General features: G+C 39.9%; 1 protein-coding gene across 1 annotated transcript; it reads left to right on the top strand.

Annotated features, from left to right (window-relative positions):
- Positions 1-9,128: 9,128 nt before the first annotated feature.
- Positions 9,129-15,572, top strand: SRP19 (signal recognition particle 19). The gene is made up of 5 exons (XM_036087361.2): positions 9,129-9,285; positions 9,907-9,982; positions 12,537-12,608; positions 12,710-12,821; positions 15,025-15,572. The coding sequence occupies exons 1-5, from the start codon at positions 9,245-9,247 to the stop codon at positions 15,156-15,158; spliced, it is 435 nt and encodes a 144-aa protein (XP_035943254.1). The 5' UTR covers positions 9,129-9,244; the 3' UTR covers positions 15,159-15,572.
- The last annotated feature ends 6,252 nt before the right edge of the window (positions 15,573-21,824 follow it).

Below are 21,824 nucleotides of genomic sequence, written 5' to 3'. Positions count from 1 at the left end.
ATTTGCAATTCTAACAAGTTCTCTGGTGATGCTTGCTGCTGGTCTGAGAACCACACTTTGAGGTTGATTGCCCTAAGTTACAATGAAGCTCCTTGAGTGATTGCCTTCAGTTGTAGCTATTCCTCTCAACTGGACCTTTTAATCTGACAAAGTATTCCAACAAATAAACTTTCCCCTACTTTAGGCATGAATACTAAGCTATACAATCTGATATAGCCCATCCATCTCCACTCCCAATAGTGGACAAATTTAGCAGACATGAATTCTAAAGACAATGACTTTTTGAGAGATTGGATCATGTTCCCTTTGGAACAGTTACTGAAAAGGCAAAGTTCAGCAAATCCCTAATTTGGCTTTGCAGTAAGATCTGAAGATAGCAGAAGAGACTAATAATTTTGTCCTCAGAATTATTTCAGATGAAAATGTGCTTGATTTGCTAATACGCAGTGGGAGTGATTAACAATTAACTGTGGCAAATTGGTATTTCGGAGTAAACTTTCCAAATTACTTGGATACAAAGAGGAAAGTTAATGAGAGGGAAATAATGAAAGATAAGCCCAAATGGAAAAAATAGCCCTGTAAGTCAAAATATTTTTTTTCCATAAAATATAGATCATGCTGGGGCACCTGGGTGGCTCACCCGTTAAGCGTCTGCCTTCAGCTCAGGTCATGATCCCAGAGTCCTGGGATCGAGCCCCACATTGGGCTCTCTGCTCCGCAGGAAGCCGGCTTCTCCCTCTCCCACTCTCCCTGCTTGTGTTCCCTCTCTCACCGTCTCTCTCTCTGTCAAATAAATAAATAAAATCTTTAAAAATATATATATATATAGATCATGCTACCACAAGGTTAAGTGAAGATGAAGCTTTTGCTGAGGATGGGAGCTAGTTGCACTATATCTAAATTCATGTTATCACATAGTTTCTTTGTATCTAAAATAGGAAAAGAACAGTGCTAGAAATGCAAAAAGGAAATTGCCAAGAGCTGAAGAATATTTGAGTAGACAGATCATCAAAATTTACCAAACAATTTTTCAAAAGTCATGGTGGCTGAAATAGAATATATAAATTATTTTTTAACTTCTAATTCCCTCATACTATGCTGACCTTAAAATACTATATAGTGTTAAAAACTATGGACTTTAACTCCTGTAAACACCAGGTCATTTTTCTGCCATTCTCTTAACTGTTCTGTGGTCTATAAAACTATATCCTGGTTTTTGTTAGGCCAATGATGCTTCTTTCAACCTGTATGTTCTATGTGTATTATATTGTTCTTGGTGCTAAATACACTTTCTTTTCTCTGATATTCAGGATAATTCTTTCTCCACTCTTGTGACTATTCACTTATTTTCCTAAATTATGTGATTGGTACTTCTTTTTAATTAAAAATATTCAACATAGTGTATACTGGTGAAGGTGACCATTGAATATAAAGCAGCATTAGTGAAAAATAACAATTGACAATGAGGCCAAGCATTACCTGGCCCACCTACACCTATTGGAATCTAAACACTTAGCCCCACTGTTGGTCGCTGAACCATGTACCCAGTCTTTCCCCCTGACCATAGCTGTTTGCACCAGAGGTGGATACTTGACTTAAAGAGACTCATCATCAACTAGCTAGTGACCAAAGACTTGCCTGGCTTAAAAAAAAAAAAAAAAAGACGGAGCCAATCAACTTGAAATAAACACAAAGGAAATTTCTGGTTGGTGATTGAGTGCTCAAACTGAAAGATCTTGTAGCATTAGGCTGAGTTAACTTGAAATAACAGAAAACCACATTTAGACCCACCTTAATTTTTTAATTTCAAAGATAAAGAACACTTTCTAAAAACATCTGTGGGGAGAGAGAGCTGCCTACCAAAAAAAAAAAAAAAATAGGTTGGTATCAGATTTCTCTGCAATACTAAATGCCAAAAAAGAAACAATGGAACAATGTGTGCAGTATTTGGAAGGAAATGGAAATATTACCTAAGAATTTTGAAACCAGCCAAACTAACATTTAATTTATCTGAAATAGTTGTATGACTCAGGATTCTTACGGCTGTTAACGAGACCTCTAAAAGATAAGATGTTCATTTAAAGAATATTAGGTAGCTCTCAGGATCTGTTTGAGGGCCAGAAAAATCATTCTTGGAAGCCAAACAGCAGAAAGGATACCCAACCATCTGTGAGACCGCTTCAGTAAAGATTTTCCCTTTGCTTCTCCTAAACGCCAGAACCATCTGACTATCCTCGGCATAAAATAAGATTACTTGTGGCACTTGCTTCCCCACGCTGCTCACTTCTGGACTGAAGTCTTGCTTGAGTGGACATGATTGGCAGAGGCTATGTCACATGCCTGTAGAGTCTGGGAAAGTCCAAATTTTGGTCTTCATCGAGGAAGCTGGATTCATAAAACATGAACTCTCCAAATCCATGAGGGGCATTTTGAAAGCACTGGGCAACCAGAAACCATGATATGTTTTACCATAGTATTCCTGCTGCCCAAACAATTAAAATAAATGGAAAAGTATTAAGGAAACAAAGTTTGAGCAATAAAACTTTTAAAGCTGAATAAATACGTTAATAATTGTGGTTAATCTGGTAATCTCAGTATGAATGTCTACATAAAAATGAAAAGATGAAATGTTTAATAATTTTCATAATCTTAAATTCCAGATTACTCTAACCCAAATTGGGAAACGAGTCACAAGGGGAGAGAAGCATGCTAAATTTCTAGTTTTATGTAGGCAGTGTTAATAATACTATTTTATTTTTAAACTTAGAAAAATACAAATTCAATTTTTTACTTTAATGGTAACCCCAATGTTAAAAAATAAAATTTTCCACCTAAATCACTAGCCAAAGACAACAATTCAGAATACTTGATCAAGATATCAAAGAATGGGAGAAATAAAGGGAGAATTAGCCACAAAGAAGCATAAAATGACAGTGTAATACCATAGCAATAAATGGATTAAACATATATAATAATGACTCTCAGATTGGAGTCAAGTAAAAAAGTCCTCCAACTATATGCCATTAATAAAAGACACACTAAAATGATCAAGAATGAATTAAACTAAAAGTACAACTTGCACAGGCAAATGCAAAGAAAGCAGTTAAGGCAAATTTATGTCAGACACAGTATAATTCTGGATACAAGGCATCAAACAATGAAAAAGGAGAGTAACATCACTTACGACTTTCTTTAAATTTCAAACGACTTAGCATCAAATGTGTGAATCAAAGTTACAAAATATTGACAAAAACCATGGAACAAGTGAGACTCAGTGTTTGACAGATGACTTGGTCTTTACAAAACAAAAGGAACTGTTTTCATTTAAAACCACAACTTCCTTCCAGACAGGGCAGGGTGGATTTTGTTAAAGGAAGGTTCTCAGAGGTCCTTTTCTTTAGCTGAGGACCTTGATGGTTTGGGGATCTGTAAAGCCAAGCCTGGAATTTAGGTGGGAGGAGGGTTAGAGAAAATTTCACAGATTTGCTTAAGAGAGGCAAGAACTTGGGATTCTCCGGGTACCCAGGCAATGGGGGGGGGAGGGGGCTGAGGAGTAGAGATAGGGGAGGACAAAAAGAACGAGGAGGCAGCAAAATGAGAAGTCAGGGTCCTATGAAAACCCTGGTGGTGCAGCAGCTAAAATGATTTTAGAAACTGACTATTTTAGTTGGAACCCTAAGTTCTTTGCAAATTCTCTATTCCAGTATTAATGTACTCACTTGTTTTTAATTTTCAGAATCTTTTCTTAACAATTGCAATTGGCTTTACCATCACATTATCAATAATTATTTGAATTTAAGTATAAATTATATGTAAGTGTCCACTGTTTTCTCTATTACATGTCTTTCACTTTCTTCAATTCAATTATGTTAATGTAATTTGGCTTGACTAGACTGTGTCCTTAAATAGTTACTTTTTTCCAGAAAAGCTAAGTTGGGGATATACTTTCTAAATCCTAGCTTGTTTAAAATTGTTTTCTTGGGGCACCTGGGTGGCTCAGCCGGTTAAATGTCTGACTTCAGCTCAGTTCATGATCTCGGGGTCCTGGGATCGAGCTGGAGTCGGAGTCGGGCTCCCTGCTCAGCGAGGAGCCTGCTTGTCTCTCTAGCCCTCCCCCTCCCCTCCCCCTGCTCATGTGTGCAAGCTCTCTCTCTCTCTCTCATAAATAAAATCTTTTAAAAATTTTGTTTTCTTTTGCCATCACACAAAGGATAATTTGGGTCACAACTTTGGTCACAATTCTTTTTCCTCAGAACACTTCTGTTGTTTACTAAGAAGTTCAACTATCAGTCTAGTTTTGTTTCCATTATATATCACTTTTATTTCCTATCTTGGTGTTTGTAGGGTTTTGTTTTTATCCTTGAAATAAAGAAATTGTACTGGCATAAGTCCAGCTGTGTGTCTTTTTTCCACAACTCTGTCTTTTGATATTGAATCTTTTTGATCTTGAGTCTTCAGTAAATGTTCTCATGTTGTCTCTGTTCTTACTGCTGCTCTGGTATCACTTCCTTTCTCTCACTTTGCAGGGGCAGAAACCAAGCCATAATACTGTTATGAACACCAGCTTCAGACCAACCATATTTACCAAAATGGCCCTCTCCATCTGACACCAGTCAGAATCTTGGTGATGCCTATGTGGGGACTGTACTGTCAGTTGCTGGTGTCTAGACATTGCACTATATTCCTCTAGAAATGGAAAGACCACCTATCTTCCACTTCGGTATCAACGTTTTCCCGTAAGAGTGCCAAAGCAGTACTGCTTGTGTTCAAATGCTTTAAAGGATTTTTAATGAAACAGTTTCATTAAAACAGATTTTCCTTATACTCTACTCTCCCATCCCAAGATATAGATACAAATCTAACAGAGACTGGATATGGCATGTAGACAAATCTTACTCATCAACACCACGTTGTGCTCTGTATTTTCCCCTGGACAGTGAAAGCTCTGTCATTAGGTCGGGTTGGTGTACTTAACTTTTAGTTATCCTAGGGTAAATTCTGTCTTCTGTAGAAATTGACTTTTTGGGGTGCCTGGATGACTCAGTTGGTTAAGTGTCCGACTCTTGATTTCAGCTCAGGTCTTGATCTCAGGGTTTGAGTTCAAACCCTGCATTTGACTCCATGCTGGGCATGGAGTCTATGAAAGAAAAGAAAAAAGACAGGACAAGACAAGAAAAGAGAAAAGAAAATAGAGAGGGAGACAGGGGGTAAGAGGGGGAGAGAGGGAGGGAGGGAGGGAGGAAGGAAGGAGGAATGGAAGAAAGGAAGAAAGAAAAGAGAAAAGAAAGAAAGAAAGGAAAGAAGAAAGAAAGAAAAAAAGGAAGGAAGGAAGGAAGGAGAGAGAAAGAACAGAAAGAAAAAAAAAGAAAAGAAAGAAAAAAGAAAGATTGACTTCTGACATTATAGTAGATAATATTTTCAAAGATGGCATAGTATCTGCCATTCCACATGCTTTTTCACAATATGAGCCTGTTACTGAGCTGGCCCTGTGACTGCTTTGACCAGTAAAATGTAGAGGAAGTTACAAGACCTGGCATTAAAAAGGCCTGGTAGCTTCTACAGTGTGATCTGCAGGGAGCCAGCCACCATGTAGGAAGTTCTGAAATTACCATGCTATGAAGAAGTTGCTAAAGAAAAAGTTATTCTGACACTTGGTAAAATGGTAAGGAAGACTTTATTCAAGACTATTGCAATAGGGATATTGCAGTAGAGGAGAGGGATCAGCTCAACTCCAAATGCAGCAAAGACAGTTGGAGATTCATAACCAAAGAACAGAATGAGGGCATGAGTAGATAGATAATTACTAAGGGTAAATTCTTGTTGAAGACAGGCCAAGGACTTACATATCAGAGATGGGGAATGAGGAATTTGATCAGATATTGAGGGTGATCAGATAACAAGGGTAAGGGGGGACACTCACCACATTTACTGTGATGGTTAATTTTCTGTGTCAAATTAACTGGGCTAAGGGATGCCCAGATAGCTGTTAAAACATTTCAGGGTGTGCCTGTGAATTTGTTTCTAGAAGAGATTAGCATTTAATCAGAAGACTGAGTAAAGAATATCTGCCTTCACCAATATGGTCAGGCATCATCTAATCTGTTGAGAGTCCAAATAGAACAAAAAGGTAGAGGAAGAGCAAATTTTTCTCTCTCTTCTTGAACTGGGACCTCCATCTCCTGCCCTCCAATATCTGATCTCCTAGTTCTCAGATATCTTAACTCTTGGACTTACACCATCAGCTCTCCTGGTTCTCAGGCTTTTGGACTCAGATTGATTTATACCATCAGCTTTCCTGGTTCTCCAGCTTTCAGATAGCATATTGTGGCATAGTGCAGCCTCCATAATGGTGTGAGCCAATTCCTATAATAATCTCATATATCTATATATATACTATAGTTCTGCCCCCCTGGAGAACCCTAACAAATATACCTAATGTAGCAGTATTCTTGCTAAAATTGGGCTAGCAGGCAGAAGATAGAGCATGGGCCAAGGTCAAGGCCTAGTCAAGACAAGAGCTCAGAGGATCCTACCTAAGGTTTGGTCAAGTAGTGAGCCTTTTTTTTTTTTTTTTTTTAAGATTTTTATGTATTTTTTTGAGAGAGAGAGAGCACAAGCAGGGGTATGGGCAAAGGAAGAGGGAGAAGCAGGCTTCCCGCTGAGCAGGGAACCCTACACCGGACTTGATCCCAGGATCCTGAGATCAAGACCTGAGCCAAAGGCAGACACTTAACCAACTGAACCACCCAGGTGCACCAAGGAGAGAGCCTTTGTCAAAGTTCAGCGTAGCCATATGGAAAGGCTACACCACAGAAAGAGGAAGGTACCGGCCAACCTTCAGCTGTTCCAGCCATACCAGCTGAGGCAGAGATATAGAAGTGAAGAAGTCACTTAGGACTTTCTAGCTCCAGCAGATGCCATATAGAATAGGGATAAGCTGTTCCAGCTGAGCTCTACCCAAACTACAGTTTTGTTAGCAAATAAGTTGTTGTTTTAAAGCACTAAGTTTTAGGGTGTTTTGTTACATCATAATACACAAGTGAAACAGGCAGACCAAACCATGAGTTAGCCATACCCAAGCGTGCCTGAGTACTCTCATGGACTCAGTGCAGGCTTGGATAGCCCTGGTATACATGTCTGCCTAACAGTCTCACCCCTTAGACTTGTGAGAAACTTGAGCAAGAGTTATTTTATTATTTTTATCTGTATCCCTAACACTTCTCAGAGTAGCTGACACAGCTTCTCAAAATGTCCTTGTTGGATGCAATAGAAGCCATCAGGTGATTTGTAGCACAGATATTATCTAATTCACCATTTCTTCCCCTTATCACTTTTTCTGTCAAAGCTCACAGATCATCTTACTTACATCTCTGCCAGTCCCCTCCTGCCCACACACACATATATATCACACCTCTTCTTTCATCCCTTTCTTCCTCCTTCTTCCAATTCTTATTCAACTATTTTGGAAAACTTCTCTTGCCCACCTTGGTCTTCTCTTTCCACCCCACCCCTACCCAGAAGCCTCAACCAAGGTTGACAGGCTGGATTTAGTGGCACATCTAAATAAGGAAAAGGAAGACAGTTTGATAAAAATTAGATTTGAAAACCAATGCCTCAATCTCTAAAGCCCTTTCATCATTTTCATTTCCACGTCCAAATTCATTCCCCTTTAAACCAACCTTTTGCTTGCTAATGCTTGCTTTTCCACAAGCATTAGCATTTTAAAACTTTGTATTCACTTACTGTTTCTTTAATCATCAGTGCAGTAACAATATTGCTGTCTCCCTTCCCACCATCTTTTCCTTGTAGGATATTTCAACAATAGCGTAGAGTTAAATAGAAGTTATGAATCTAGCATACAATGACACTCAAAAATATCAGCTCCATCATTAACTCCCTTAGTGTTTATGAGCCAGGAAATATAACCAACTTTAATATTGGGTTTTTTGTCTGCAATTACGTAGGTCTAAGAAAACCCTATGGTAAATAGGCTACTGCATATATTTAACCTCAGACTACCTTGTTCATTCCCACTTTTTCCATATGTATATGTAAAATGTTGATTTTCTGAAAAGAAGTATTTGAGTTTTTATGATGGAACTAAAGTATAAAAGCAAAATCCTAAAGCAGGCAAACTAGGTATTTTAAAGCTTAGTTTCATTTCAACCCTGTTCTGTTTTGTTGGTCATTGCATGAAGCTCTTTTTACAGGAATCATGTATACTTTAAGAAGTAAGACTTACGTATTTAAATCAGCACCAAACTAATCTGGTACTAAGAAACTACAAGGATGACTGAAAGGCAGGGATTGAGGGGATGGAGAAAAGTCAGGGGCTTCCAGACGGACCAGCTGGATATCTATACTCAGCCATCATTAGCCTGAATTGGCAAATTACCTAACTTCAGTGAGACTCAAGCTTTTGGGGGTGGGGGTGAGGGGGGTGTTTGTCTAGTTTGTTTTTTCATCTGTAATATTAAACATTTATCTTACCTAGCCCGGTTTTATGAAAAGTGCCTTTGTTGGTGTGGAATAAGCAACCACTACTAAAACAGGAGTGAAGGTGTGTTCTGTTGATGAACGCAAATGCTGAAATAGTGCTTTGCAATTAACCTAAGGTATGCAAAAAATAATGAATTATAGGGTAGAAGGTGATCTTCTGAAGTTTAAAAAGGTGTATGGTCAAATTTCTAACATTTACACAGCTCACTGAAACAGCACCAGTAATTTTTCTTGTTTCACCACTATAAAACCCTTATTTGCCAAGTTGAAAGCAAGCTGTGGGGCCCAGAAGCAGATAAAGATTAAACCTAAAAGGCATTTCCTTGCCTGCTCGGATCTGTGTAGACAGATCACCCGCGGTATAGAGCCTTCACCTAAGGGTGAGGGTAGCTAACACCATTCAAACTCAGTGTGAAATTGGACGTGAAGGACCGTAAAAACGTAACCCGATTTCCGCGACAGCGTAGACTCTTAAAACTTTTGACAAGATTTGAGAAGGAATTTGACGCTTTCGTGGATCCTCTCGCGAGAGGAGAGGTTCTAACGCCACGTCAGAAACTAGCGACGCTGGCGCCGAGCGACAGATGCCGGAACAAACGATCGGCGAAAAGCCACGGACGCGTAGGCGCGTCGGTGGGCAGGACTTCCGCCGGAAGCCGGAGTTGTCCGCGAAATCTCAGAACCGAGTTCCGGGCGGTCGTTTCCCGGGAGGTCTTGGGTGGGCTCTCTGCGGGCCTGGGTGAAGATGGCTTGTGCCGCCGCTCGGTCCCCGGCCGACCAGGACAGGTGGGTCCTGAGAAGGGGTGCTGCACCGCCCTCCCCATCCCCGAGAAAGGCTGGAGGGTGGAGCTTGGCTCCGGCCCCAGGCTCCGGGCCTCTTCCCAGGTGTTGGTTCCTCCGGGTGCCCAGCAGCTCCAGGCTTTTCGTAGTGTCCCCGAAATTCCGACTGTAGAGAGCTCACTGTCTGCCTGCACCTGAGACAAAGGACTTTGGGTGCTACGTGGACAGGACATTAAATAACAGACTCACAAAGTGAGAAATGTGTTCTTTTCATTGTTACGTTCAGAAAGGCACGTTTGGGTTTTTCCAAGTGTTCTGATACTTCTGATGGCGTGGTTTCTGAGAGCAGGCTCCACCCACAGGAACTTGATAGCCAGCTGTGTCTAACTGAACGGTGAAGGCATTGTTTTGGTTTGGTTTTAAACCTTCTCTAATAAGTGATGTTATTTTCCATCTGGGGTAGTAAACTAAAGTTTGCTTTTTAAGTAAGTTAAGTACAGGGGAGGCAATTTAAAGAAAAAATATTAAGTAAATAATAGGCGTGCTGGCGATCCTGATGATGAAAGAATGCATGAAATTTTGGCAATACTGCTCTAGTAATACTAGCTGTGCTTCCTTCTGTGGCAGGTTCATTTGTATCTATCCTGCTTATTTAAATAACAAGAAGACCATCGCGGAGGGGAGGCGAATCCCCATAAGTAAGGTAGGGTTTGCCTGTTGTTTTTTAAACCAAGGTTATGACAGTCTTGGCCTTATAATAAAGGAAACTGTAGCATTATATGATATTATATAACTCAACTCCAGAATGCAGTTGAGTTATTAAACAAGACTTGCGGAGAATTTATTTTAAGATTTGTTTATTTGAGAGAGAGAAAGAGGGGGGCAGGGATGGGGGGAGAGGGAGAGAGAGAGAATCCCAAGCAGACTCCCCATTGAGCGGCTCCATCCCACCACCCAGAGATCATGAGCTGAGCTGAAATCAAGAGTCCGATCCTTGGGCGCCTGGGTGGCTCAGTCGGTTGAGCATTTGTCTTTGGCTTGGGTCATGATCCCAGCGTCCTGGGATCGAGTCCCTCATTGGGTGCTTCTCCCTCTCCCTCTGCCTCTCTCTCTCAGTCTGTCTCTCATGAATAAATAAAATCTTTAAAAAAAAAAAAAACAGAGTCTGGTTATTAACAGACTGAACCACCCAGGTGCCCCAAGACTTGCAGAGAATTTAGATGTGTTGAGTTCTATAGTTTATGTCCATAATCTTTTTTTTTTGAGGGGTAAAGTTTAAAATTAATACTTCTAAAAAGTAGGTGTTATAGTTTGAAAAAAATATGATTTCTCCCTTGTGCTGTTTGAATGGGAAAATTCAAGTTCTCAGTTGGCGTGGTGACTTGTTTGGAACGTGCCTAATGCCAAGTGAAGGGTCTTTGTAGCTTTTTATTTATTATTTTTTAAGATTTTATTTATTTATTTGACAGAGACACAGTGAGAGAGGGAACACAAGCAGGGGGAGTGGGAGAGGGAGAAGCAGGCTTCCCACTGAGCAGGGAGCCCAATGCGGGGCTCGATCCCAGGACCCTGGGACCATGACCTGAGCTGAAGGCAGATGCTTAATGACTGAGCCACCCAGGTGCCCCTGTAGCTTTTTATTTTCAAAATTGATGTCATATTCTGTTTTTTAAGAGTTACTTATATTTTGTAATCTAACAACAGATTCAAGGTAACTTGGCCTAAAGCAGTGCATTATTTTTGTGTTATTTAATGTCTCCCATTTTGCTGTTTAAATATATCTAAAGGAAAGTCTCCTCTGCTGCCCCAGGGTAGCACTCATTCAGGAAAATGCCTGACATCAAGCCACTGTGACAGAGGCCTCTGGTAGCAAGCTCTCACATAATTTGGAGAATAACTGAATTGTTTTTAACTTTATTGGTGTACAGCATACACACAGAAGTATACATAAGTCTTAAGTGTCTATCTTGATTAACCTTTACAAACAGAATACACATGGGTAACCAAGCAACCGAATTAAAAAAAGAAAGCTCGATCAGCACACAGGAAGATTCCTTTGTCTCCTCACAGTCACTTCCCCCACCACGTAGACTCACACACAAGGATAACCGTATCCTGACTTCCAACGCAATAGATTACTTTTGCTTGTTTTTAAACTTTATTTAAAAGGCATTATACACTATGTACTTTTGTATCTGTCTTTTTTCACTGAACTTTAAGCTTAAATTTATTCACATTTGTTAGTGTAGTTTGTTAATTCTCATTGCTCTGTAGCAGGGTTTCTCAACAGCAGCACCATTGACATTTTGAGCCAGATAATTCTTTGTTATCAGGGCTGGTGTGTGCATTTGAGGTTGTTTAGCAGCATCTTCAGCCTCTGCCCACGAGATACCAGTGCCTTACCTGACTCCTGTGACAATTAGAAATGTCTCCTAACATTGCTAAATGTCATGGGGCGGAATTGCCTTGCTGAAAACCACTGCTCTGTCGTACTGAATTGTATAAATGTATCACAGTCCATCCTACCATTGATGGATAATTGGGTTGTTTCTACTTTGAGGCTGTTATATATATTACTGCTGTCAACGTTCTTGAGTTTTTCTTCTAGGAAACATGTATTTTTTTTTTAATTTATTTATTTGACAGAGAGAAAGACCGTGAGAGAGGGAACACAAGCAGGGGCAGAGGGAGAGGGAGAAGCAGGCTTTCTGCCAAGTAAGGAGCCCGATGCGGGGCTCGATCCCAGGACCCTGGGATCATGACCTGAGCCGAAGGCAGACACTTAACAACTGAGCCACCCAGGTGCCGCATAGGAAACATATTTTTGTATTGTTCTTGGATATGTACGTAGAAGTGGAATTGCAGAGCCATAAAGAATGCATATGTTTAGCTTTAGTGGATACTACCAAACAATTTTCTAAAGTGGTTGTATCTATAATAGTTGTTTAGTCAGTATTCATTGAGCACCTACTATGTTCCAGGCATCATTCCAGGTACTTGGGAATATACAGATAAACAGAACAGTCCCTGCCTTTGTGAAGTGTATGTTCTGTTGAAAGGGAGATGGACACACAAGTATGAATCAGTGTTATTCCTGTACTTTTAAAAATTACAGTGGAAACAACCATACCTAGTGACAAGGGAAATCTAAGGTTTTGATAACTGTTGTCATCCTCATATTTGAAATGATTTACACAACAATATAGTAGCATCCACTGAAGGTAAGCTATTTAGTGTTTTTGTTTTTAACTGTTCAGGCTGTTGAAAATCCTACAGCTACTGAGATTCAAGATGTGTGCTCAGCAGTTGGACTTAATGTATTCCTTGAGGTAAGAGGGTTCTTTCTTCACTATTTTTCCTACTGAATCTCATTGATGTAACAACTTTTTAAAGCCTGTTTTTTTGTGTGTTTTTTTGTTTTTTGTGTTAGAAAAATAAAATGTACTCTAGAGAGTGGAATCGTGATGTTCAGTACAGGGGCAGAGTTCGGGTCCAGCTCAAACAGGAAGACGGCAGCCTCTGTCTCGTACAGTTCCCATCACGTAAGCTTTTTTAAAAAATGAACAAATAAAGTTTGGCAACAGGGTATTCCTCTACTCTGCAAAAAACATTCTAAAACTGACCCCTTTGAAAGATAAAAATAATAATTTGCATTCTGCAGATGAATTTAGGAAAGGACTACTGCTGAGGAGAGGAAAACAGTGGTTCTCACGCCTTTTAAGCTAGGGACCTCTGAGAATGTGATGAAACCTAATCGTTTGTCCAAAAAATTTGTTTTGTGAACTTCTTATAAACCTCTGGAAGTCTGTCATTACTCTCAGGTTAAGAGTGTAGAATTATTGAGTGGTCAGATGTTAATTGCCATTTCAGATCCTAGAGGCCTTTGAGGCCTGTTAATAATTTCTATCATTAATCTAAAAGCCATACTGAGTGAAAACAGCAGAAGAAATGCATAGTGTGGTACCACTTCGGTACATTTAAATACAAAATGTTACTGTTTATTGATGTATATGTAATATTGTTTATTGATATTATATATGTAAATTTTATTTAATGGACTGGAAGAAAACCCCAGTCTTAAAATAGTAGGTAACCTAATGATGAGCAGGGAGTGGGGAGTGGGGCACAGGAATGGTGGTCAGAGAAGACTAACATTATCTCTAGTGTTTTATTTCTTAAAAAAAACAACAGTAACCAAATATCAGTATTGCAAAATAATTAATTCTGGGTTTGGGGAAGATGCACATGATTCTTTTCTGAATTCTTTATTTCTAAAAACTATAATTTTTTAAATGGAACTGTTATTTTTTTTCTTGTCACAATAACCCCAAGCTGACAACTAAATGGTATTTATTTATTTATTTGTTTGTTTGTTTGTTTGTCAGAAAGAGAGAGTGAGCACAAGCAGGGGGAATGGCAGGCAGAGGGAGAAGCAGGCTTCCCGCTGAGCAGGGAGCCCAGTGCGGGGCTCGATCCCAGGATCCTGAGATCATGACCTGAGCCAAAGGCAGACACTGAATCAACAGCCACCCAGTGTCCGCTAAATTAAAATACATTGGTTTTTCTTTTTTTTTAAAGATTTTATTTATTCATTATGTCAGAGCGAGAGAGCACAAGCAGGGGGAACAGCAGGCAGAGGGAGAAGCAGGCTCCCCGCTGAGCAAGGAGCCTGGTGTGGGACTCGATCCCAGGACCCTGGAATCATGACCTGAACTGAAGGCAGACACTTAACTGACTGAACCACCCAGGCATCCCTAGATTGGTTTTTCTATGCTAAAACCTGTCCAGATTGGTAGATATTTCTAGAAACAAGATTTTGACTCTGGAGTAACAGGTAGTATGTTACGGTGTATTTCTTCTTCTCTTGGACATCTTCCTTTACTATTTCTTAAAAGTCAAAAGACAGGGAAGCCTGGATGGCTCAGTTGGTTAAGCATCTTCCTTTAGCTCAGGTCATGATCATAGGATCCTGGGATCGAGCCCTGTCTCCGGTTTCCTGGTTAGGGGGGAGTCTGCTTCTCTCTCTCCCTCTACCCCCTCCTCCACTTGTGCTTGCTCTCGCTCTCTCACTCTCTCAAATAAATAAATAAAATCTCAAAAAAAAAAAAAGTCAAAAGACAAATCAAGAGACAAAAAACTTTTAACTTGACCAGTAAATAAACTGTAAGTAAAAATTACAGTTGAAAAATGTTGCTCCCAGTTTCCAGTAAGAAAAAAGTAAGAAAGTAAAAAGGGAAAAACTAAGGGGCTCCGTGTGTTGAAAGTAGCTACTAGATCTGGAGGAGGTAGTAGTGCACAGAGCAGGGTACCTGCACACATTAAATCATCTGGGCACGTGAGTAATATCTTTTGTAGCTTGATAACATTGTTTTTTTGTTATAAGATTGAGCGGCCCTGTGTTTCTTTAGCTTAAGATATAATGATATCCTGACTCTGTTTCCAGATTGTTGTATTTAGACTTACTCTCCTTTGATCTTGAAGTCAGTTACAGAACCAGGACCAGAATTTGTGTTTCAAATAAAGTGTTTTAAGTTTTGATTTTGTTCAGTTAAATATTTCAGTATTGTTCTTAGCACATTTTCTCCAGGAAAGCTCCCACTTGAGTAAGTCATGTCTTCGTAGTGTTTTTTTGTTTTGTTTTGTTTTTTTTAAATCCTTGTCATTTTCCTGATGTGATTTTCAAGTTAATGAGCTTGTTTGTCTTATTCCTTAGATTGTACACTAAGCCTAACTTCTTGTTCCTAGGTAAGTCAGTAATGTTGTATGTAGCAGAAATGATACCCAAACTAAAAACAAGGACACAAAAAATAGGAGGTGGTGACCAAAGTCTTCAGCAAGGAGAGGGAAGTAAAAAAGGGAAAGGAAAGAAGAAGAAGTGACCGGATATGAGTCAGTCAAGTCTGGGGTACTACTGTGATAGACAGTGAATGAAGGCTTCTAATTTATATCTCAGAGAAATGGAAGCTTTTTATTTGCATCATTTAACCGAACTATGGACATCTCTGCCTCCCAGCTTCAGCATCAGAGTTGACAGTGAAATAAATATACATCAGAAGTTTGCATCTAGCTTTTATGTAGTATAAAAGAAAATTTTTTTGCCTTTCAACACAGAGTTTTTGTGGAAGAAAGAAGCATATTTTTAAATGGACAATGGACTCTGCCATAAGTTACTTGAAATCCTGTATCTGTCCTGTGTGTAAACATGTTTCAAATAAATGAGTTTAATTAAAGATTTGAAATACACATTTTCTTCAGCATTTAAGTTAATGAAATAAAATTTGACTTTTGTGGCTTTTGCTTCTTTGCTTATGAATTAATTAATGCTAGTAGAGGAGATAATTTAAGTGAATAAAATGGGTAGTAGAAGCTTAGTGTGAGCTTAAAACTAGAAGAAAATGGTTAAATCCTCTTGGACATCTACTGATCATATTATTTTAATCAATTATTGTAATTGTTCAATTACTAGTTTCTTGATGTATGGAAAGTCCTGGACGTTAAGCTTTAGATTTGCTTATTTTGTAGGCTTAAGAACATTATTTTAATTGGAGTTCTAAAATTACCCATGCTTGGGGTGCCTGGGTGGCTCAGTCGGTTGAGCGTCTGCCTTCGGCTCGGGTCGTGATCCCAGTCAGGCCCCGCGTCAGGGAGCCTGCTTCTCCCTCTCTCTCTGCCTGCCACTCTGCCTACTTGTGCTCTCTCTCTCTGTCAAATAAATAAAATCTTAAAAAATAAAAATAAAATCACCCATGCTTTAACACCTTGAGATATACCTTTTTTCAAGAAACTAAGTTGGATTGAAGATTCTGACTTTTATTCCAAAGCACTGTTTCTGAAAGTGGTAATTTTGTGTAAGATTTAAGAGAATCCCTATCCAGCCATTTGTTTTTGTCTACTGAGCATCATTTGGGAAACTGCCTTCTCTGACTTCATATGCTTCTGGAAGGGCTATTAATTACAGGACTGCCTCTTGACCACAGTGTATGACCCAAGCCAGGCCAATGGTTTATTTCTCAGGAATTCAAATCTGGAACAGAAACACAGACATAAAGATGCTGGGAGCCAAGATATGTAATGGTCTACAAATTTGAGTTATCCGAGTCCTGTTCTTGTGGCCTGGTTTGGCTCTTCTGTGAATTCTATCAACTGTGCTTTATATCATTCTAGTAAATCCCATTTTCTTTAAGTTTTTATTGCTTGAGATAAGAAATTCCACTTGGTTACAAAATAAGTGAACCCAGCATTTCAGAGGTTTAAGTGGACTTAAAACACCCAAGCTGTATCCATGGATGTGCAGGAAGAAGATTAGAATCTTCACTTTTTTCTCTAATAATTTCTGTTGTTAACATGTCTTAGAGTGAACATAACGGTATAGCAGTTTATATATTTGACTTATAAGTAAATACTGGGGCAGCACATGCAAAACAAGATTCAGAGCAACCCTCTGGGAAAATGTATCAGGAATGTGCGTAACAAAACAATGAAGTTAATCAGGAATAATTTTTTCCTTTAATTAACATGAAGTCCAAAAGTTACTACAGGTGTTGGTTCAGCTGCTCACTGACACTCTCTTTTATCTTTCCATTCCACTATCCATGGTTTCTAACACCTCTGGGATTGTTGTCTGAAGCTTATAAAAGGGCTGATAGAACATCGAATGTCACATCAGAGTTCAGGGTAGAATGAAGAGATAGCTGTGCCAGCCAGTTTTGTCCCCTCTTAAAAGGAAAGCTAAAGATTGCTCAAAATCCCTCCCAGCCAACTTTCATTTAAGTCTCCTTGTTGAGTACTGTGGCTCATGTCCATCTTCAGCTACATGAGAGGCTAGGAAAGTGACTATATAGCTTTCTCAGTAATGAGAATAGAGTCAGCCAAAGAAGAAAGTTGACACTGGATATTGGGGCAGTCAAATAATTTGTCACAGAAAGATGACCAGAGTCTAAAATTACTTTGGTTATGGGGCAATAAAGATTGTCAGAAAAGGTTTCAGAACTCTTGCTGTAACATTGTATTGCTGTTTCTTCACATTGTTGCAATCAGTGCATAACTGAACCTTTCTTAATCAAGTAGAAAATAGAATCTTTTCTAGTGAGCAAGACTGAGCACTTATTCATATGTTGAAATGCCATTTGTATTTATTTCAGTGATTGCTGTTTATATCCTTTGCCCCCTTTTTAAGGACTTTATTATTATCAGTGTTACATATAATTTAAAGAGCTAGCTAGTTTTAATAGTTTCGGTTTTAAGCGTTAATTTTAATCTGTAGAAGAGGACGATTTAGTTTTCCTTCCTTTACCCCCAACATATGCTTCCCATCCTCCCTCCTACCAATATATTTCTTGATTTTAATCACTATTCATAGTTTAATTACTATCCTATATTTCATTCATAGCTGAACCATGTAGTACTTTGCTACTAAAAGTGTGGTCAGGGGTCCAGCAACACTGGTCTCCCCTGGGAGCTTGTGAAAAATGCAGAAACTCTGGCCCAGCCCAGAATGTAAAAGATCCCCAAGGTATTCTTACACATATTAAAGTGAGAAACACTGAAGTATGCTATTATTTTTGTTTTCTGGATTTGTGTGTTCTTCAGAGCTAACTTTTTTTTATTTGAATATCACTAACTCAACCACAAATTATCAGTTGTCAAAATGTCCTTTCAAAAAGTTTGTTTTGGGGCATCTGGGTAGTGCAGTCGGTTAAGCGTCTCACTCTTGATCTCAGCTCAGGTCATGATCTCAGGGTTGTGGGATCAAGCCCAGAGTCGGGCTGTGCGCTCAGCATGGAGTCTGCTTGAGATCTCACTCTCCCTCTGCCCCTCCCTCTTGTGCCTTCTCTCTAAAATAAATCTTAAAAAGAAAAAGTTTGTTCAAGGGTACCTGGGTGGCTCAGTCCATTGGGCATCTGACTCGATTTCAGTGCAGGTCTTGATTTCAGGGTCTTGAGTTCAAGCCCCGTGTTGGGCTCTGTGCTGGGCATGGAGCTAAGTAAATAAGTATGTATGTAAGTACATAAGTTTGTTCACATCAGATAGTTTAATGACATCTTTTTAAAGAAGTCTCTTCTGGAGGCTTTTACCTTCTCTACTTATAACCCTTTAGGCCTAGTGCACAGCTACACTCTATACATGGTCTTCTGACTAATGCTATAGCTGCAGGGAAGTCCAAGCCATTGTAGTTCATGTGTTTTTTTGTTTTGTTTTGTTTTTAGTTTATTTGAGAGAGAGAGAGCGGAGTGAGAGAGAGAGCATGAGAGCATGAGTGGGGAGGAAGGGCAGAAGGAGAAGCAGATTCCCCGCTGAGCAGGGAGCCCGATGTGGGGCTCAATCCCAGGACCCCGGGATCATGACCTGAGCCGAAGGCAGATGCTTAACTGACTGAGCCACCAAGGTGCCCCAGTTCATGATCTTTTGTCACCCACAATTTTCTTGTTGAAACTCACCACATCTCAGAATTCTAAAATATCACAATAGTGTGCTTTGTGTGGGCCCTTTTTTGTCTATTGTGCTGGGTACCTAATGGGCCCTTTCAATTTGGAAACTTGTGTTCTTCAGTTCTGGGAATTTTCTTGAAAATTTCATCGATGGTTTTTCTACTGTTTCTGATCTTGGAACTCCTTATTTGGATATTGGACGTGCTGGACTGGTTCTCAAGTTTTCTCATCTTTTTTTCCTCTTATTTCTGTTTCTTGGCCTTTATGTTCTATTTCGAATTCCTTAACTCTGTCTTCCAACCCCTCTGTTGAACTTTTCATTTTTCTTGTATTTTCAACTTCTCCAAGCTCTCTTGTCATCTGAATATTTCCTTTTTCTAGCGTTCTTTTTTTTTTTTTTTTTAAGATTTTTATTTATGTATTTGAGAGAGAACACGAGCTGGGGGGGAAGCCGAGGTGGAGGGAGACGGAGAGAATCTCTCAAGCCGACTCCACACACTGAGCAGAGCCAATGCGGGGCTCAATCCCACAACCCTGAGATCATGACCTGAGTCAAAACCAAGAGACACTCAACCGACTGAGCCACCCAGGCGCCCTGCATTCTGTCCTTAATTCATAAGTGTCATTCTTATTTCTCAGGGGATATGGTTTATATTTTTTTGCTTCCAATTTCCTTTTTGGCTTGTTTTTATTTTGATCCCTGATATGTTAAGTGGCTTTCCTTAGATTGATGGCTTTTTAAGAGTAAAAAAAAACCCATAAAAGTTGATTGGAAGTTCTAGGCACTTAAGAAGGGCTTGCAGACTGTTTCACTAAAGGGATATCTGGTTCAAATATCCTCTTAGGGGAAATTTCCAAGATCAGAAATGTTTTAGGCTGATCTGTTCCCTAGAGAGGAGTTCAACAAGCTTCCAGGAGGATAAAGGTCTAGGAGCCCAGGGGGAGAAGGTGGCGTGAGAGAAATGGGTCTCAGCATTGAGTCACTCAATCCTGTTTTGTTTGCTTTTTTATTTTTAAAGATTTTATTTATTTGAGAGAGAGAGAGAGCACATGAGCGGAGAGGGAGAAGCAGGCTCTCCGCTGAGCAAGGAGCCCAATGGGGAACTCGATCCTAGGACCCTGGAATCACGACCTGAGCTGAAGGCAGACAGACGCTTAACAGACTGAGCCACGCAGGCGCCCCTCAGTCCTGTTTTTAACACAACTTCCCTCCCTCAACTCTGCCTGTGTCCTCCCCACTCTAAAGATCTTATTATCTCTGGAGGACAAACTGCTGGTCTTTCATTTGGAAGAAGATAAGGTACTTCTTCACCATTCCTTTTTTTAGTTCCCTCCCAACATTAAGATTGCTCTTTGCAGTTATTTTGATATTGGGGGTGACTTTATAACGAAATTTCTATACCAAAGAGATGAGGTGTGGTAGCAGAATAATGTGCCCCCCCCCAAAAACCCTTGTGAATATTCTCACATGGCAAAAGGCCTTGCAGATGTGATTAAGTATCTTCAGCTGGAGAGAGTAGCCTGGATTATCCAGGTGGACCCAATGTCATCAAAAGGATCCTTCTAAAAGGGAAGCGAAGTTGGAGGACTAAGGGGCACAGGCCAGTGAGTGCAAGTGGCTTCCAGCTGAAAGAAGTAAGGAAAAGGATTCTCCCCTACGGTCTCCAGGAGGAATGCAGCCCTGCACACCCATTTCGGATGTCTGATCTCCAGAACTGTAAGCTACTCAATTTATACTGTTTGAGCCACTACATTTGTGGCAAGGTGTTACTGCAGCATTAGGGAACGCACTCCTGGTGAACTAATGAGCTAAGACAAACTCTCTCCAGACCTCGGGATTCTTGACCTCACTAGTAGTTTCTATTTCTCAACCCTAGCTACATACTAGAATCACCCTAGAGCTGTTGGTTTTTTTTAAAGATTTTATTTATCTGACAGAGAGAGATAGCGAAAGAGGGAACACAAGCAGGGGGAGTGGGAGAGGGAGAAGCAGGCTTCCCGCTGAGCAAGGAGCCTGATGCGGGACTCGATCCCAGGACCCTGGGATCATGACCTGAGCTGAAGGCAGCCGCTTAAGTGACTGAGCCACGCAGGCGCCCCAGAATCACCCTAGAGTTTTAAAAGCATACTGGTGCCTGGGTATCACAGTAGATTAATGTCAGAATTTCTGGTAGTGGAGGCAGATACCAGCATTTTTGGGAAAGCTTCTCAGGTAATTGTAATATGCAGCCAGATCTAAAATCCACTGTATACGTAAAGATAGCATTTACCTAACCCAGTGGTTTTACCTCAAAGTGTGGTTCCTGGACCATCAGCATCACCCAGGAATTTACTGGAAATGCAGATTTTTCAGTCCCACCGCGGACCTGCTGAATCAGACACTCTGGGGGATGAGACTAGCAATCTGTTTTAACAGTCCCCTCCCCCCAAGAGAAAATCCAATACACACTGAAGTTTGAAAACCAGTGATCTAACCAAAGAAACTCCTTATTGCTCTTAATCCTCTATGAGGTTTATGTTATAGATTTTATAAGCTAATATTGTAGTAAAGAGCCAGAAAAACGTTTAATTAAGGTCATTCTCAAATATATTTACTTTCCTACTGCACTACATAGAACTTAGTATCTGATGGCTAAGGATGTGAACTCTTACTCCAGACACCATGATTCTAGTAGACAGACATGTAAAAGCAGATGTAGAAGACACAGCTGACCAAAACACACCCTCCGGAAGCAGATATTTTTAATAAAATTCTCAAGTTCTTCCTTGGTCTCTTTAAAGTACAGAGTAATTTGGAGGCACATACAAGTGTTTACTATGTCAAAATATACTTAGAGGCAACCAAATTCTCTGAGACTGTGTAACATGACAGGTGGTAGAAAGCAGTTTAGGTTTCCTTTAAACCTAATTATTGCTAGAAACTTTTCACCATTGGTATGTTCTCCTTCGGGAGTCTTCCTCTGACAGGTCATGGTCACCAGGGGAAAGCCTCAGGCCAGGTGAGGAATGGGGCTATAAACAGCAGTGTTTCAGGTTCATTTATCTGGATTTACTTCAGACTTCGCTTAAATGATTGTAGATTTGTTTAAAGCCCCCCAAAATAAAATGAAACAACAG

This window comes from Halichoerus grypus, chromosome 2, assembly GCF_964656455.1.
Source record: "Halichoerus grypus chromosome 2, mHalGry1.hap1.1, whole genome shotgun sequence".
Lineage (NCBI taxonomy): Eukaryota > Metazoa > Chordata > Mammalia > Carnivora > Phocidae > Halichoerus > Halichoerus grypus.
This window is presented reverse-complemented; position numbering and strand designations above follow the sequence as displayed.